This window comes from Ornithorhynchus anatinus, chromosome 4 (assembly GCF_004115215.2).
Source record: "Ornithorhynchus anatinus isolate Pmale09 chromosome 4, mOrnAna1.pri.v4, whole genome shotgun sequence".
Lineage (NCBI taxonomy): Eukaryota > Metazoa > Chordata > Mammalia > Monotremata > Ornithorhynchidae > Ornithorhynchus > Ornithorhynchus anatinus.
The window spans coordinates 48,008,534-48,027,146 of NC_041731.1; the positions used below are offsets into that span (position 1 = coordinate 48,008,534).

At 43.1% G+C, this 18,613-nt stretch overlaps 2 protein-coding genes across 8 annotated transcripts in view; one reads left to right on the forward strand and one right to left on the reverse strand.

The window, feature by feature from the left end:
* The window catches only part of RALGPS1 (Ral GEF with PH domain and SH3 binding motif 1), a 480,822-nt gene that overhangs the window by 206,765 nt on the left and 255,444 nt on the right, over nucleotides 1-18,613 (forward strand). For all 6 annotated transcript variants that reach the window (XR_005659940.1, XM_029062600.2, XM_029062604.2 and 3 more), the window contains exon 9: nucleotides 4,624-4,750. Coding sequence is in view for 5 of the 6 variants with exons in the window: in XM_029062600.2 (XP_028918433.1) it covers nucleotides 4,624-4,750 (127 nt within the window). In the remaining variant the exon portion in view is untranslated. The remainder of the gene's footprint in view (nucleotides 1-4,623; nucleotides 4,751-18,613) is intronic.
* ANGPTL2 (angiopoietin like 2) overlaps nucleotides 12,406-18,613 on the reverse strand; it is a 37,235-nt gene continuing 31,027 nt past the window's right edge. For both annotated transcript variants that reach the window (XM_001515563.5, XM_003428389.4), the window contains exons 3-5: nucleotides 17,986-18,179; nucleotides 16,331-16,601; nucleotides 12,406-14,314 (exon numbers count right to left, since the gene is read on the reverse strand). In XM_001515563.5, coding sequence (XP_001515613.1) covers nucleotides 14,115-14,314; nucleotides 16,331-16,601; nucleotides 17,986-18,179 — 665 coding nt within the window. In that variant the 3' untranslated portion in view covers nucleotides 12,406-14,114. The remainder of the gene's footprint in view (nucleotides 14,315-16,330; nucleotides 16,602-17,985; nucleotides 18,180-18,613) is intronic.

Genomic DNA, 18,613 nt, shown 5'->3' on the forward strand with positions numbered 1-18,613 from the left:
AGATACAGAATTCCCCAGAATTAACACTCTCAAAAGTCCAAGTTGTAAAATATTTTATTTACAAATAATGTGTTCCTCTAAGGCTTACTGTAATATCTTATTTGTTGCTGACTCAGATTAGTTAGAATGTAAAGAGCAGGCAAGTGCCCACTTTTTGGAAATATAATTATGGATATTTTAGATCATAGAAAATGGCATTCCTGCAAATTTGCTATCAGTGGAAGTTGAGGTACTGGAAAAATCAATTTGGCCATGATGATACTTAAAAATTGACTTGCTTAGCGAATAGTAAATTCTAAAAAATGAATAACTTCAACAGGGGCTAGATTGACTGTGTGCTGGAGTCCGCATAAGAGTTTTGAGATATCTGAATTTTTCCTCTGTTTCCTTAAGAACACTTGATTAATAGATGTTTTATATTCTAGTTTCAGAAATGTAATGTGGTGCCTAAAAGAAACAGAGTAGGACAAAAGTATTTATTCATGAAGTTATGTTTTGCTTTAGGGGCTCAGTGTTCACAGTCTTTTCTAGGTCCTTTGTTTCTTTAAAACGCTTAGGGAAAGCATCCAGGAATTCTAAGCAAGAAATATGTACACGTCTTGATTTTTGTAGACGTTTCTTCTGAGATTCTGGCAGCCGTATCAAGTTTATCGGGATTTTCTTAATAAAATGCATGGACGTGTGAGCTGAATTAGGCCTACCCACGAAATCAGTTGGTAATTCATTCTGTTTAGCTTAGAAGGCACATTCATGGCTGAGTACCATTTGGAATGCTCCTTGAATGTGTTTCGTTAGCTCCAAATTATCACCATGATTATCAATTATTTCTGCTGGTTCAAATGCTAACCCATATGTGACATAAATGGGAAACAGCTTCCTAGCAACTTGTGGGAGAAATGGGCCACATTTGCAATGGCTGCTTATATACTTAGTCTTGCCCTAGAGTTCCTTGAATCGCAGGCATTTACTTAATCTGATTCAGAGCTTGCCAGTCTTGTCCTTGGGCAGAGACACCTATGAGATCTGAAGTGGATCATCTCCTGTGTCCAGAGCAAGGCCATATTAGGTCAGACCTGATCCACCAGTTGTAGTTGGATTAAGATTTATTAAAGTGGTTACTGTTGTTAAATGCTGGGAAAGAAGAATGTGGATGAGCTATAGAAACGGTCCTTTGGGGCCTGAAGGCCTCACAATCTAATAATAATAACTGTGGTATTTGTTAAGTGCTTACTATGTGCCAGGCACTGTTCTAAATCAGGTTAGACACAGTCCCTGTCCCACATGGGGCTTACAATCTTAATTCCCATTTACAGATGAGGGGACTGAACCACGGAGAAGTTGAGTCACCCAAGGTCACACAGCAGTCACGTGGTAGAGCCGGTATTAGAACCCAGGTCCTTCTGACTCCCGAGCCTGTGCTCTATCCACTAGGCTGCACTGCTTCTCCAAGAATAAGGTAGGGAGAACTTGGCAACAGACACATAAGGAAGGATGAAACAAAAATATAAAAGACAAGGATGACAATGAATAAAACAAGAATGGTTGAGCATTGTAGCTAGAGGAACAGGATTTCAAGCTCCTCCCACTTAGACCAACAGCCACAGAAGTCACAGTTTCAGTGACAACTATAACCTTCTGAACATTCTAAAAGTTCTACAGTTTGAGTCCTGCTGCTGTAGTTTGGGCTGGAGCAAGGGACAGTGGGATTTCTGGTGGCGTGGGAACAGAATCTAGTCCAGGTCTTCCTTGCCTGTGGAAACTTTTTTACTACCCAACACCTATGTCATCTTTTGGGGGAGAGGGGTCTGCTCAAGGCATTTTGGCTCCCCAGACTAAAGGATGAGACAAGGAAGGCATGTGAACCATGAGGCGTGAAAACCTGAGTCAGGAAAAGTATACTTAGCCAAGTAACATCTTAAGCAATTTCCTGGTTTACCTCTGTGGTAGAGCTAGCCCTGTGACCTGGTCTCCTGGTCACCAGGGTTGGTGATCAAGAACTGCTCTGGATTCCTAGTAATAATGATAATAATAATGATGATGGCATTTGTTAAGCACTTACTCTGTGCCAAGCAGTGTTCTAAGCGCTGGGGAGGATAGAAGGTGATCAGGTTGTCCCATGTGGGGCTGACGGTCTTAATCCCCATTTTACAGATGAGGTAACTGAGGCACGGAGAAGTTAAGTGACTTGCCCAAAGTCACACTGCTGCCAGGGGTGGACCCTTGGGTCAGGCTGGTCCACGTGCAATCTGGGAAATGCATGAAAAAAAAACCAAACCATGGTGGGTTGGTTGGATTCAGGCTGGATACCTTCACACAACCTTGGACTCCACGAACGGTAGTTGCATGCTTCCACAGTGGAAGTGACTGGGAGAAGTTAAAATGTGTAGTTTCTAAACAGGCTTAACCTATTAAGAAAAGTTTCAAAAATTACTTTTGCTCCTGGATCTACATCAAATTCGGTAAGCCTCAGCAATGGCTCCAAGCCCACCTGCCTCATGAGGAAAGAGTCTAATTGGCTGCCCCTTCACGTGACCTGGCAGACATCGTGTGTGTCAACACATTGCAGTTTCTGTGCTCCAAAGCAGGGTGAAGAGTCTGGAGCCACTTGCTCCAGGCCCAACATTGCCTGGTCACCAGCTGGGACTTGGGAAGATGGGGCAGATCAGGTGCCAGGCCCAGGCAGCACGGAGGGTGGGGTTGGGCACTCCATGGGTCACAGTGACGGTGGTTCGGGGGGCTGGGTTATGCTTCCCTTCCCCTACTCTGCTCCACATATCTCCCAGTTCCTAGCCTGGATCCCCCCTGGTAAGAGGACTGTTCTGGTAGTCTTGGGCTCAGGGAGCTCAGGGCAGAGGATGAGTTCTGATTCCCTGTGCTCCTACTCCCTGTACTCCTCCCCCCCTTCCCTTGTAGTCCTCTATGCCCCTTCTGTGCCTGACTTTTGGGGCTAGGGCTGAGATTAGTCTCTGGCTCCCCATGCCCTGGCTCTGCTCCCTGTTTCCTGCTCTCCCCTAACTGGCCGACTGGAGCCCTGGCTCCTTCCACTTCCCATCTGCCTGCTGCTGCTGCCCCATCCCTTCACTTCCTGTCGATGCCGACCTCTACAACCTGGTGCTGGTTAGCCCTTTCCTCCCAGATTTTGTGACACCTAAATAAAAAAAAATACTTTCAGAAGAACCTTTGATTTCAGAGGACAGCAGGAGGTGGGAGGGAGGATGACTCCAAAATGAAAGAAAGATGGCTGCTGAGCATGAGGAACCTCAGAGGGGGGATAGTGAGCGGAAACAGCCTTAGCATGGTGGCCATTTTTAGTGCATCAAGAAGTACACAGCAGTCCCTCTGTGGGCTGCCCTGAGGCTGCCGCTTCCCTTGTTTACCATCTGAAGTCGGCACTGATATCAGCTGTGTGACTTTGGGCAAGTTACTGAACTTATCTGGGCCTCAGTTACCTGGTCTGTAAAATGGGGATGAAGACTGTGAGTCCTTCGTGGGACAACCTGATCACCTTGTGTCTGCCCCAGCGCTTAGAACAGTGCTGGGCACATAGTAAGCACTTAACAAATGCCATCATTATTATTATTCAACTTGGAAGTTGGACTATTTGGAATACTATTGGCAAGGAAAGCCCTTCTGAGAGCCTGACTGAAACTTCCATTATAGCAGGCTTTGCTTAAGCTGTATATGTTTAGAAAACCCTGGGAGTTGTCTAGACTACTGGAAAAGTGGTCTGGCATATGTGAATAAATAGGAAGGTTTCCATAATAAGCTCACCCTGAAGACTGTAAGCCCACGGTGGGCAAGAAACGCGTCTACCAATTCTGTTCTACTGTTATATTCCCCCCACCATCCACCCTTCTAGACTGTGACTGCTGGATAAGGATTGTCTCTATTTGTTGACGAAGTGTACTTTCCAAGCACTTAGGACAGTGCTCTGCACAAAGTAAGCACTCAATAAATACGATTGAATGAATGAATGAATAAATTCTCCCAAGTGCTTGGTACAGTGCTCTGCATTCAGTAAGTGCTCAAATACGAGCGATTGGTAAATTGCAATATTAAACTGTTATAGATGTCCTAGGTCCCACTTAGGATATGGAATTTGGGTAGCCCCTATGTGGAACTTGAATGTAAAACCATTCGAAGTTTTCAGGGATTTTTCTTTTAAGAAAATGTAGCTCCTCCTCTAAGGCCAGGTTAGTCCATTTTTCTCAGCCTTTTTTCCTTTTGCCTAACTCGATTGACAAAGGTAATTGGGTCTGTCATCTGAAATCTCTCCTTAGCTCCTTGATATCTTGAGGAGACATTTCCTTTGAATGCATTACTAGCGGGGCACTATATGCAGCCATTTCTTTAGGTTTAGAAGCATATTTTTTCTCACTGTTACATGAGACCTCCAGAAACACAGCAAAAACAGACTTTAAAACTTGTCATTGTGCACGAAGTGCTATTTTCTGATGCAGAAAGTTTGTGGTAGAGATTAGAAATTAAAACTATAATCATACTGGAGCAGATGGTCCATTGTAAACATTTCTTGGCGCTTTTCATTATAGCTTTTCTTTCTCCCTGTAATTTTTAAAAATCTCTGTTGAATTGTTGTACTTTATCTTTTTTTTCTTTTTTCAGCTTTTGAATCGCAAAGACAAGACCACCTTTGAGAAGTTAGACTACCTAATGTCCAAAGAAGATAATTATAAGAGGACCCGGGAATACATCAGAAGCTTAAAGATGGTCCCCAGTATTCCCTATTTAGGTAGGTGTGAAAACTGGCTCATCCTTTCTTGGGAAATGTATTCCGTTTTGAATAAGAAGCCTTTGCTGTTTCTGACTGATAAATTGCCAAGGGTACCATATGTACCAGAGGCAAACCACATGTCGAACCACATGAGCACAAACAAAGGTTCACTTAGTTTGTTCCTTGGGAAAATTAAGGCTGCTGGAGCTTTTCAGGCTATAATAAAGTCTAGGGCTGGCTTGGAGAAGTTCCTTGGTTGCACTGAGCCTGGAAATAGACATTCCTAGGAATGTGGATTGGCTTGCCTGTTTGGGTCCAGGGCAGTTCTGGGGAGAACTTGGGAAAGGTCCATTGCCCTGAAGCCCCTTATGCACCTTCTCCCCTAGAATTCCTGGGAGCTGGAGCTTTGGGCTGTGGACTTAGACCCTTGGTATTTTTACCGGAGAAGATCAGGCAGAGGTTCCTGACTGCTCCTTGCCTGATGGGGACTCCCCAGCTGACTGTGGGAAAGAGGAACTCTGACTTTCAGGGAATTTGCATGCAGTGCAGAAGAGGGAAGGAATTAGTCCTTCCAAGTAATCTATTAGTGTGAATAAGAGATTTTATGATGACCTTCAGCAGGTTAGCAATATAGATTATAGCCCTCAAGAAGAGGCTGAAAAGAGTAATTTTCTGGCAAAGAAACTGACCATAATTGATCTTGGTCTTTCCTAAAGTTGTGTTCTTCATTCCAGGGAAATGTTCTTCCCATGACTTTAAAGAATGAAATATCCCTGGGTCATTAAAAATTTGTATTAAAAAATCTTGAAACAAACAGTAAAAAAAATCTCCTTGCTTGGCAACTCTCTCTGGCAACAGGATGACAGTCTATTATTCTGACTGCACCGAGTTCTACAGTACGGCTTCACATTGCATCGATTGTATTGTATAGAATGGCATCACATTACATCATATTGCATGCTCCAATTATCTAAATGTTTAGTTTCATTGATGAAAGCCACACTGACGAGCAACCAAGTGACAAGCTATTCATTATGTGATTCAGCCAGTAGAACAAACCATACTTTCAGTAGGCATAGTAGTGGAAACTGGAGTTGGATGTAATAGCGAGAATGTACACATTCTCCAAGAGAAGGCTGGAAAATGATAGAATGATGAAAATGGAATAGAATGTGGATTATTAATGGACACACATTACTGGACATTTGATTTTGGAATCCTTTTAGGACGTTGAAAAAATGTTCTAATGTGTTTTTCATTATTCTGTTCGAAGACAAGTCCCAGAGGACTGACGGATAGCAACTGGAGGCTTCAGAAGCAGGGCCTCTTTTCTCGTAGTTTTCTTTAGAGCTTTGAGTGCCTGAGTGGTATTTAGGTAAAAAAATAAATAAATAAATAAAATCAGGTCTGTTCCTCTTCAAAGTATGTTTCTCTTCAACGAAGATTGGTTACACTGAGAAAGGGAGTTTCAGGGTAAACTTCTTGTTGAATGAATGTTCCACCTTTGAAAGTACTTGTTTATCTAAAGAAGAAAAGTTACATAATTCCTGGAAAAGTACCTTTACGGAAAAAAGTCTCTGAAATTTGATAATGTCTTTTTCACCTGGTAACTCGGCTCTGCACTCTCCTTTCCTCTTTTGATGGTGCTTTTGGAGGGATAGTGGGTTTCACTTAGATTTTTCAGACTTTGTTGCTCACACCACCTGAGAGTTCCTATTCTATTTTAGTGTTTGTTTGTGGAATTTGTTCTTTTACCTTCTTAAAAGCTTTCAAGAAAAAGTTCCCATCATAGGACTTGCCTGATTGCATTGGAATAAATGTGCCTTTAATCCCATGTAAACTAGTATTCTCATGAGTAGTAGTGTATTACTTCTTTCAGTGAGTATGCTTTCCAGCTCATTTCTCTGCTTAAATTTTGAGCCAATTGGCTTCACCTTGTGTGTGTTGAGTCCACGTGCTCAAAATCCTCGTGCAATGTAATTTGAAAAACATTGCAGTTGGGGCCACAGTTTACCGCATTTCAAAAATGAGACTCTCATCATTAAAATAGTTATTCCAGATGACCTCAGAGCATTAAGATGGAGTTCAGATCACTAGCCTGTGAGCATTTAAAAAGCACAAGTGTTAGGAAAAGTAATATGCAAATATGGTATGTATTAAAAATTCATGAAAGCTTTGCGTGGTCAGATTGAATTTTTAGAACAAATATGTTTTGACATGTATGTCCTCCTATTCCTGTGAATAATTAGTAGCAAATCCAATGTTCCCAGGGACTACAGTTATTCTCTGCTTGTAAAAATGGTCTTTTGGAAGGAGCATTAACTCCTTCAGATGTGCTCTGGCAAAAGCCTAATGTTCTAAATGGTCCTCCAGTGGCCTGAGAGTTAATACTCCTCCCAAAATATTGAATTTACACTTTGAGAGTAGCTTTATTTCACAAATGTGAAATATGTGCTAAGCACTACATCACCATAAAGTTAAATAAATTTCCTGCCTACCCTTTAGGGCATGGATTGGCAAAATCCAGCCCAGAGGCTCATTCATTGCAGTCCCAGGGTGGATTTGTCACTTTGGCCCCACATCCAATAGATTAATGTCACTCCTTCCTCTCAGACATGACCACACCACTCCTTTCAAGTTCATGTCCAAGCCACCACAGTTGTACAGAGAATCCTCCCTCACTAGTTTTTGTACTGCAATATACACCTGCCTATTGCAGGATATAAAGAATACTTACAAGGTATCCTGTAGTGTTAAAATAAAAGATTTTAGTTTGTGTATATTGCAGGGGTTGGGGGTTCCCTGAAAAACTGCTCCCTCCCCTTCAAAAAATTTGCCACTTTGGGCCGGCTACCACAGGACTTATTGGAAATATGCCCTTACCTGGCCTCCACTTTGTTCATCAGAAGGGGACTCCACTCCAGCATCTAATTGATCAGAGCTTTGTGTGTGTGTGTGTGTGTGTGTGTGTATGTTGGATGTGGGTGGGGAGAGGGGACCTCTGGTGTCCATAAACAGCATCTTCTGCTGAACAAGCCACCGTCTTCCCCCTGCTCTTAATAATAATAATAATAATGTTGGTATTTGTTAAGCGCTTACTATGTGCAGAGCACTGTTCTAAGCGCTGGGGTAAACACAGGGGAATCAGGTTGTCCCACGTGGGGCTCACAGTCTTAATCCCCATTTTACAGATGAGGGAACTGAGGCATAGAGAAGTTAAGTGACTTGCCCACAGTCACACAGCTGACAAGTGGCAGAGCTGGGATTCGAACTCATGAGCCCTGACTCCAAAGCCCGTGCTCTTTCCACTGCACCACGCTGCTTCTCTGCTCTTGAGAGTGACAGGTAGAAGATGCCTGATGGACTATAGGAAAGGTGCTGGTATTCAGACACCCTGATCTGAACATCTTTTCACTACAAGCTAAGCATGAGATTCTTTCTGTGTTACCCTCAGCAACTTAGAAAAACTTCCCAAGTGCCCTACTTGCTTAAATAAATTGCCCATTTCTAGTTCAGAGTAAATTTTCAGGCAGTGCACAGACCAGGGAATTAGAAAACATGGGCCATTTTATGTTGGAGAGATGGGAGGGACAGTGAGTAAATAAATGCATTGCAATTTCGTATTCATCATTGACCATCAATGGAGTTGTTCAGACCAGGGAAATTAGAAGGTAGTGGAGGAAAGTTTGGCGAAGGGGGTTTGGAAAGATCCAAGAAGGGGTTGACCCAACGCCAAAGCCTCCACATAAATTGAAGTGGAATAAAGAAGCTCAAAGTTGGCTGGGAATAGAGGTGGATGAGAAGAAAGAATAAATAAATGGTGGTGGGGGCATGGAGTGTCTTGAGGGGAAGAAAAATAATTGGCATGGGAAATAAAAGGAGCCATTGACTTAATGAATATTGGGAGAAAAGGATGATTCTGGTTTTGGCATTTTGAACTGTCTAGAGAACCCAGCAAAGAGAAGATGAAGTGTAATCGAGGAAATATTTTGTGGATTTATGGTTTTTACAGGGTAGTCATTTTCTGGAAGCAATAGAAATAATCAAAAAAGAACCCTGAGATTGCAAATCTGGGAGCAGAGAAGTTTTGGAGGACAGTGGAGAGGCAGAGAAGAAAAATAAGATGGGAGATTACAGCTAAACAACCTCCAGGGGGGCAGTCTGAGACCTGCATTTGAATCACTTAGGATGCTTTTTAGCCTTTTCCTAATCTGTCTTTCAGAATTCCTCTGATAGTATAGTGGGATTTTATAGAAATGCAGTGTAAGCAGTTTCTGCAGTACACTTTTTTTCTGAAAAAAGTCACAACCACAAGCTACAAGATGTGAAATGGATTTACTCTCATCTACATTTAAAACCAATGGCATCTATTTTTAAAACATGCAGTAGATTTTTTTTTTCATCAGAATGTAGATCTTTTCAGTAAGAAAAGTCTCCCAATCATCAGGGTTGTGGGTTGGATTTATGGCTTTCAGCCCCAGGTTGGTCTTGGAAATAATAGGGCTCTTGTTATTGAAAGTGAACGGGTATGACGTGGTTAATATTGCACTTTCCTGGATTCTCCATAAGGAGGTCCCGCATTCCTCTGTGTGTGTGTATGATTGGTAACAAAGCCCCTGTATGTGGGGCTGTTGTGTTTGATCACACTGCCTTCATAAATGCACGATACAGAGCTAAGTTTCTCACTGACTGATCGAGTGATTCCCTACAAGTTACTTGCGGTAGTAGGGCCATTGGAGTGGCGAGACAGAGATGACCTCACTGGTAACTCGCTCACTGCATAATTTGGATTTGGGGAGACTGAAACAGAGATAAGTTAGTGAGCATTTCATTTGATTGTTGATTTTAATGAATGAGACACATGAATAGGTAGAACAATTTTCCTTTAGTGAACCAAAGGATTCTTACTGTGCAGATGATGCATTTGGAGTGAATTGAATGCAAATATCCGAAGAGAAATGCCAGTTTCTAATTGATTTTATTTTACAGATAGTTGATCCCATTTGCTTCCTGTATTTCCTTTCTGAGAGCAGTTGTCTCCTGTGGGGAGGTATCTCTTTTTATGAAGTCTGGACAACCTCCCTGATTCTCTTGACAAATCTTTAAATTGTTCACTAAGGGAAACCATTTTGGTGCAGAGGCGTGTTTAGCGTTCTCTTTTGTTATTGCTTTAGAAGTTAAATGATGGTAGGCATTAATATTAGACTCCAAGGACAGTTATTTCCTGCTGAAATGGTAGGTTTATTGCCTTACCACGTGAGCCACAGAGGTGAATGAGTTAAGTGCCAAGTAATCATCCTTCTCCAGTACTTTGGTTAAGCCCCTGTACATTCCAGGAATTTAGTGCACACCCCTAAGAAATCAATCAGTGTTGATTGAGCACTTACTGTGGGTTGAGCTTGGTAATCAAGGGAATTGGACCAACATGGTCCCCACCCTTCCTGGACCGAACTGTGATGCGACTGGTTTCTCCATGTATTCTCTGTAGTCCTTCATCCCCTCACCAGCCTATGTTTCCCTCACCCTGTAAACTGCTCAAGGCCCAGGGTCTGGTCTTTCGCTGTAGAGTATGAATGCTCAGGCATTCAGTTCTGGCTCCTGCCGTATTCTGCAATAATCCTCAAAGCCTCTGCTAGATAACATAGGCCTATGTTCATCAGTACACTTTAAACTTCTTATGTAACTTTAGGCACTTGAATTGTGGGTTGTTGGTAGTTCAATTACAGGCAAACCCTCTAATGCTTAGAACTGGGTGCCTTAAATATCTCTGTATATATCAACACACTCTTTTGTTAATAATAATTATGGTATTTATTAAGTGCTTACTATGTTCCAAGTACTGGTCTAAGCACTGGGATAGATACCAGGTAAGCAGGTTGGACACAGTCCCTGTTCCACATGGGGTTCACAGTCTTAATCACCATTTTACAGTTGAGGTAACAGGCACAGAGAAGGGAAGTGACTTGCCCAAGGTCATATTGCAGATATGTGGCAGATCCGGGATTAGAACCCATATTCACTGACTCCCAGGCCCTTACTCTTTTCCTAGACCATGCTGCTTCCCTGCTTCCTTTGACTTTTATCTGGAAGGGCTTTGGGTTTTCAAGATCTACGGACATTAAAATAACCTCACATCAAATGGTAGTTCCAAGTTTCATCATGTCCAGAAGAACATGGTTGTCTATCAACCTCCGCTCCAAACAAAAACTCACTCTAGGCTTCAAGGCTCTACATCACCTTGCCCCTTCCTACCTCTCCTCCCTTCTCTCTTTCTACCACCCACCCCGCACGCTACGCTCCTCTGCCGCCCACCTCCTCACCGTCCCTCGGTCTCGCCTATCCCGCCGTCGACCCCTGGGTCACGTCCTCCAGCGGTCCTGGAATGCCCTCCCTCCTCACCTCCGCCAAACTGATTCTCTTTCCCTCTTCAAAACCCTACTTAAAACTCACCTCCTCCAAGAGGCGTTCCCAGACTGAGCTCCTCTTCTCCCTCTACTCCCTCTGCCATCCCCCCTTTACCTCTCCGCAGCTTAACCCTCTTTTCCCCTTTTCCCTCTGCTCCTCCACCTCTCCCTTCCCATCCCCACAGCACTGTACTCGTCCGCTCAACTGTATATATTTTCGTTACCCTATTTATTTTGTTAATGAATTGTACATCGCCTTGATTCTATTTAGTTGCCATTGTTTTTCGAGATGTTCTTCCCCTTGACTCTATTTATTGCCATTGTTCTTGTCTGTCCATCTCCCCCGATTAGACTGTAAGCCCGTCAAACGGCAGAGACTGTCTCTATCTGTTGCCGACTTGTTCATTCCAAGCGCTTAGTACAGTACTCTGCACATAGTAAGCGCTCAATAAATACTATTGAATGAATGAATGAATGAACTTAAAGAATATTAAGAAAAATGTGAAGGAAAGAAGAGAGAGACACCTTTTAATGTTTTCTGTTCTTCCATTGAGAAGCAGCATGGCTTAGTGGAAAGAGCACGGACTTGGAAGTCAGAGGTCATGGGTTCTAATCCTGGTTCTGCCACTTGTCTGCTGTTTGAGCTTGGGCAAGCCACTTAACTTCTCTGTGCCTCAGTTACCTCTTCTGTAAAATGGGGATTAAGTCTGTAAAACTCACATGGGACAGCCTGATTAACTTGTATCTACCCCAGTGGTTAGTGTTTGGCACATAGTAAGTGCTTAAATGCCATAATTATTATTTTTGTTATGTGCTAAATACACTGGTTACCCTAGAGCAACTGCCCTGCTCTTTTGGGTTGACAGGATTCAGGAGAATGTCTTTGAACGATACTGACACATGGGTGGAAATTCACTATATCACGATATATAGAAACAAAGAGCCAGCTACTCACACCCACAAACCGATACCCTGGAAACCATTTCCAGTGGTTCTTGGGTCACACAGTGATGAGCTCAATTGAACTAGGGATTCCTTTTTGCTGGTTTTTCCAGGTTCAGAAAATCATAGGAAATGGTTGAATGCCTCAGAGCCCCGCACCTGTCAGTTCTGAACAATGGTTTCACGGGTCACTGTTAAAAAAAAATCCAAATTCTTGTTACTTTTATTCGAATGAACTGTTGAAGTTCCCTGGCATTATATGATTTCCTATTATTATTGATAAGGCCCCTGAGATCTAAATTTCAAAACAATAAGGCACTCTACAAGTACATCAAAATAGCATTTGTTGCTTTTATTGCAGAATGTATCGTTACAAGCGTAATCTGGTAATATATTAAAAACACTACTTTTTATATACAACACATGCTACATCAGACGTCAGTTTAATGCACATCATACACTGGTTGAGAAATAATGAGGTAATAAGGGAAGAAAGGGTAGACGCACATATTTGTACATTATATAATATGCCACTAAAAATCTCACAGACGTACTACATAATATGCTGACATGCCAAGAATCTGTCTCTTTCTCCTGTATTCTTGTGCTAATTGTCAGCCCTCACTTGATTTTTTTGGTTTTGCCACATGTCCTACAATAATAAGCTTGGTACACACACACATAAGCTGAACAGATTTACAAGGTCAAGTTTCTACAAGTACAGATAAGTAAAATTTGATTAACATGTTGACAAACAGTATGTAAGTAACTAATGTGACTTGTGCTGTGGGCTACTGGTCTTGGTTACAAATAGTTTCTCTTAGAAACTTTACCTTGTTGGAAAAGATATTAAAATATATTCTCAATTGGTACCCATCATTTGCCTGCAAAGGTGGATAGCCCTTTTGGTTTGTAGCCCTATTTGGTTTGTAATGGCCACACAGCAGGTAATGACTTAGCTCAGATACAAAAATACTTTGGACTATTTAGGCTAAGGTTTATATGGAGGTTAACATTATGTGGTGACTAAGATATGGGAGAAAAGTGATTAAACTGACTGAACTGACTGTTCAGTTTAAAACAGTGACTCTCCTTTCTGGACCAGAAACCTTTGACCTCTGTGCTCGGCGTGGTGGCCTCCCAGTGCCCCCCTCTGCCATCTTCTTGGAGTCCTCGGGCATGAAGATCCTTCTGGGGAGAGAAGGGTGCTTCCTGAAGGCAGGGATTTGGGGAAGAGAAGGTGTTCTGAAGAAGTTCCAGGTTTTTGGTCAGAGAAGGAGCCGGTCATTGGAAGTGTTGGTTTCTGAAACTCGGTGAGATGCCAGAAAGGATATCTGGCAGAAGAGGTTTAGGAATGGGAGCTCGGCACATACCTTGATTGCTAATAGCAAGCAGCCGTGCTAATTCGGGGAGGGGTTCAGGTGACAAGAAGGCCACTGTTAATTTTTGGCTGTCTACGCCCATTCACTCTCGGGACAACAGATAACAGAACTTAAATTAATTTCAATTACATTAATGTCCTACAGCATGCCTATCACCTACTGTACATTTTTCAAAGGATACAATTTCCTGGGTCAAATCTAAGATAACTGCACAATCTGGAGCTCCTCCAGGATTTGAGATTTAAATGTGTGTCTCTAAACACACGTGCATGTACATAAATGATATTTGTGTGTATGTACATTTATATATTATAACTCATTTAGGTGTTGTGTTTTTAGTATTTAGACTTAATTTATTTTTTAAAAAGTTATCTACAGCCTTCCTCTTCTTATGTTCCAAGACTAGGAAGTTTTATTTACTGTATGGGGCACGGAAAGGTATTATAAACAAAATATCGCATCATTTAGGTTGATATTTGTTGTATTGGTTCATGAAAATATCATACAGCATACAAGTCCTCATTTGTAAATAGTAAACATCAAATATCTTACATTCTTTGCTGCAGAAACAATGTTTTCTGGAAGTCTTGTTCAGCTGTTGCTGACTTTTTTTTTTACTGTTGGGTTTTGTCGTAGAAGAAGAGTGAAATTCTTTTAATGAAATGTATTTGGGTTTGGCCTGATCATCATCACCACTTTCTTTAGGGAGTAGGAGCCCCCTCGGAATTCAGCCCAGTACACTCCATCCTGATAACGACTGCGATAGTGACCGCCGCGGTACCAGACTCCGTTGAGGTTTGAGTGGGCACAGGCGTTGTACCACCACCCTCCTTTCTGGTAGTGAGCACAATTTCCTGAAGAGGAATAAGACAAGCCAGTGATTGTTACCTACTGGGAGAGGGCATGCTGGGAAATAAAAGAATACAGTTAATGCAATCATGAAAATCTTTACGTATCTAAGCCCGGCTTTAACTGGGTCGGTTCTCTCCGGGAGACACACAGATTTGCCGGGAATGGGAGATTTTTTATGAACTTTATGAACTTTTAATGGTAATTGCGGTATGGCTTATGAGAAGCACTGTGCTAATCACTGGCTCAGATACCATGTGTTCAGATCAGACATAGTTCCTGGGGTTCACAGTCTAAGAGAGAGGGAGAACAGTATTCAGTAACTCATTTTGCAGGTGAGGAAACTGTGGCCCAGAGAAATGAAGTGACTTGGCTAAGATCACACAACAGGCAAGTGATGGAGCCAGGATTGGAACTCAGATCTCCTAATTCCCATCCTGTGCTCTTTCCCTTTGGACTGTAAATTCATTTTGGGCAGGGAACATATCTGTTAATTCTGTTGTACTGTACCCTCCCAAGCGCTTAGTATAGTACTCTGCACATATTAAGCCCTCAGTAAATACCATTAACGGATTGATTGATTGAGAAGCAGGGTGGCCAGTGGATAAAGGATGGGCCTGGGAGTCAGAAGGATCTGGGTTCTAATTCTGGCTCTGCCACGTGTCTGTGGCGTGACCTTGGGCAAGTCACTTCACTGGGCCTCAATTACCTCATCTGCAAAAATGGGGATTAAGACTGTGAGTCCCATGAGGGACAGGGACCGTGTCCAACCTGATTTGCTTGTATCCACCCCAGCACTTAGTACAGTTCCAGGCACATACTAAGTGCTTAACAAATACCACAATTATTATTATTATTGATATCCCTTAGGCCCTGCTGATGGATCCGGCAGCTTGTACATGTTGTCATCTCAGTGGAATGGGAAATGGCACCCACCCTCCCTGTGGGTGGTGGCAGATAGCCTCTGCTTGATGTGTGAACTATCTATGGGAACACCGTAAGGATAAAGACATCTTTCACCTAAGCATTTTGCTAGGTTTGTGTTTTAGCTACTGTTCGTTTAGCACCAAGACAGGAAAGATTTCTGGGGACATGTCGGGCAAGCCACAGCTGGGATAGAGATCAACTCTGTGGGGTTTGGAGAGCTAAGTAGCCATTTGAAACAAGCTTTCTGCTGTCTCCACCCTAGCATAACGGAAAATAACCATTTACTGCCTTGTTCTAACTGAAGCCTTCAGAGGAGGGGACATGGAGTGTGTGGGGTTGAGGTGCCAAGTCAAAGGGAAAATTCAACCAAAGAAATGATTCTTTCATCCAAGATTTTTTTCTATCCAGTGAGAACCTTACAAAAAAAACCCCCCAAAACCAACCCAAACTCCTTTAACCTAATGGTGGTTCTTTTGCCCAGTGTGAGGTTTTCAAGACAAGCTTGGGGATTTGATCTGCTTCCCAAGTCACACCCTTCTCAGACTGCCTCAGTTCTAGCAACTAAGTGATCCGTCACCCAATGAACCAATTTCTGGGCCTCCAAACCTATGTAACACCGGAGAGGGCTCCTGTCCCAGGTTTATTCAGGGAGGAAGGCATCTCGCACCCCCTCCTAGGTCCTGGGCTCCTGTGGGGATACACTGTGGATGGGGCCTGGCCGGCAGGGACTTCCAATGCTTCTGCTGGTCAAGAAGAAGAAAATGCACCCCTATAGTGGGCTGTGCTGCTGATGCCCGGGGGCTCCAGGCCAACAGTTTAGTGATACTCCCCGATCTGAAGGGAAGCCAGGATGGAAGGGGGTTGGCATTCTAATCTAGAGTTCCAGAGGCCAAAGGGGAGATTAGGGTTCGGTGTTTCACCCCTTCAGCTGCTATAAGGGACAGGGTCCTTCACAATCCAAGAATGCAGAACAGCCAGTTCTGATGTGTTTATTTGCTAGGAGGAAGAGGATTAATCCATTCCCTGCCTGCGGGGAGCAGAAAAGTGTCAAATTACCAACTGCCATTTTGGTCCATTCCCAACACACTCCATACCTGCGTAGACGTCATGGTCCCTGTCCAGCGTAGTGAACTGCTTCCCATTGTGCCAGGTGAACGAGTCCCCCGCATTGCCATTGTAGCGGCCCAGTCTCAACTTGTAGTATTCACTCTCTGGCTCCAGCCTGAAACTAGCATATTCAGCAAATACTTTGCGTCCAGTCCAATCTTCCATTGTTACCAACAACTTGTAGTTGCCTTGATTTGTTAACCAATAGATATTCTCAAGCCCCAGCCAATACTCTCCATCTATGTTTCCGAATCCTTGCTGCAAGAAAACAATGAATGTGGCCATTGACTAAAGACATCGGTGTTGATTATCAACCATCATCACTCCTGAGAAAAAAACGACTCCAAAAGGGGCACTAGTTAGTATGGGAAAATAAAAAGTACTTCAATCTTTTTTTATTTCTTTCATAACAATTTCCAGCATTAGAAAGCGATTTTAGTTCCCCCCCCCCACCCCCACAACCTTCTCTAGATTAAAGCTAAAAAGATCAATGTGCTAGCAGTCATGCCAAAAATAAAGAGAAGATGCACCCACCTGCCTCTTCAAATTCCTCCCTGTCCTAAAGGGGGAGGCCAGAGTTTGAGGCCTGGAAAGAGAGCCTGGAAAATTAAGGGGAGAGGGAGGCCTACTGCCTCAGGAACACTCACTAATATGGTTATCCACCAGCTGGGATGAGAGCCTTTATCTCTCAGAGGAATTTTTGGCTTCCAAGGTAGAATTGCAGATGATGATAATGATAATTTTGGTTTTTACTAGGCTCTTACTTTATGTCAAAACACTGTACGGAGCACTGGGGTATGTACAAGATAATCAGTGTAGTGCCCTGCACATAGTAAGCACTCAATAAATGCTATTGAATGAATGAATAATCAGATCAGTCCCTGCTCCCAGTCAAAGAGGTAGAGAAAACTGGTATCATCCCTATTTTACTGAAGTGGAAACTAAGGCACAGAGAAATTACGTGACTTGCCCACAGTCACACACTGGCCAGTGACAAGGTTGGGACTAGAACCCCCCTCAAGACTATAAGCGTGGCATGAGCAGGGCCTTTTTCTGTTTACTGTTGTATTATACTCTCCCAAACACTTAGTAAAATGTTCTGCACACAGTAAGCGCTCAGGAAATACAACTGAATGAATGAATGAACCTAGGTTTTTTTTTGCAGGCCCATGCTTTTCCCTCTGCTACCATTTTGCCATCCCCATAGCAGTTTTGAGAAGCAGCATGGTTCTCAAAGGGTTGAGGGACGAGGTGTCACCAATCCCAGAGATACAGTGAGGCTTGGTCTCCTCCCTATAGTAGCTGATTCCCTGTGGATTTCTGCAGGGTTCTGCCAGGGCAGAGAACATTCCCAGTGAGGAATGTGTTCAGAGGATATCCAATTTAGTGAAGGGGGGGTGGCTGGGTCTTTTATTTATTGGTGCCCACTATTTTATTTGTATGCTAGATATTTCTAAATTCTCATTACGCCTCTTCAAGGCATCTGTCATACTGTGACGGTATTTTCTCAGAACACTTTAAAAGCAGAAAAATGTGCCTTTAGAAAAATGTCCGTTTGGCTAAGACTTCCCAGGCCTATCTGGAGAGTCACTGGAATTTTGGGGAGAAGAGAATGACTGATCTGCTTTGATGCTACTCTCACCTTGTATGTCTCCCAGTTCCTGAAGAAGTTGACCGATCCATCTAGTCGTCTCTGAATAACCGTCCAGCCACCGGGATCGTGCCGTTGGTCGCACCACACCTGCATCAGCCGGTTTGCATTGTCGGGTTTCACTAAGTATATGGAGCTGGTATCATGGCCATCTTCTAAAGCCTGGAGACAGTCTCTCCAGGGCCCTGCAAATAAGCACAGTGTCCGGTCAGAGCAAAGCTTTTCTTTTGTTTTTTCTCATTCTCTAGACTGTAAGTTTGTTGTGGCTAGGGAACATGTCTACCAACTCTGTTCTATTGTATTCTCCTGAGTGCTGAGTACAGTGTCTTGCAGACAGTAAGCAGTCAATAAATAAATGAATGATCATTCTGAGGCCTAGTCACTGGCAAGAGAGGGCCTGTCCCTGGGCAAGTATCCCCACCAGTCAGGGTAACCAGTCCAGTAAAGCAGAAGTTTCTGTCAAAATTTAGCTTTGGTGTACAACAGCAAACTGAGCCATTGCATGCATCTTGGAAGCCTCAATTTTTCTCTGCTTAGTTGCACAGTGAAGCATTGTCTTGGAGAATGCAGTTTTTCCTGCTGAAGTCACGTCCAGAAGTCAGCTTTCTCCTCTTATATC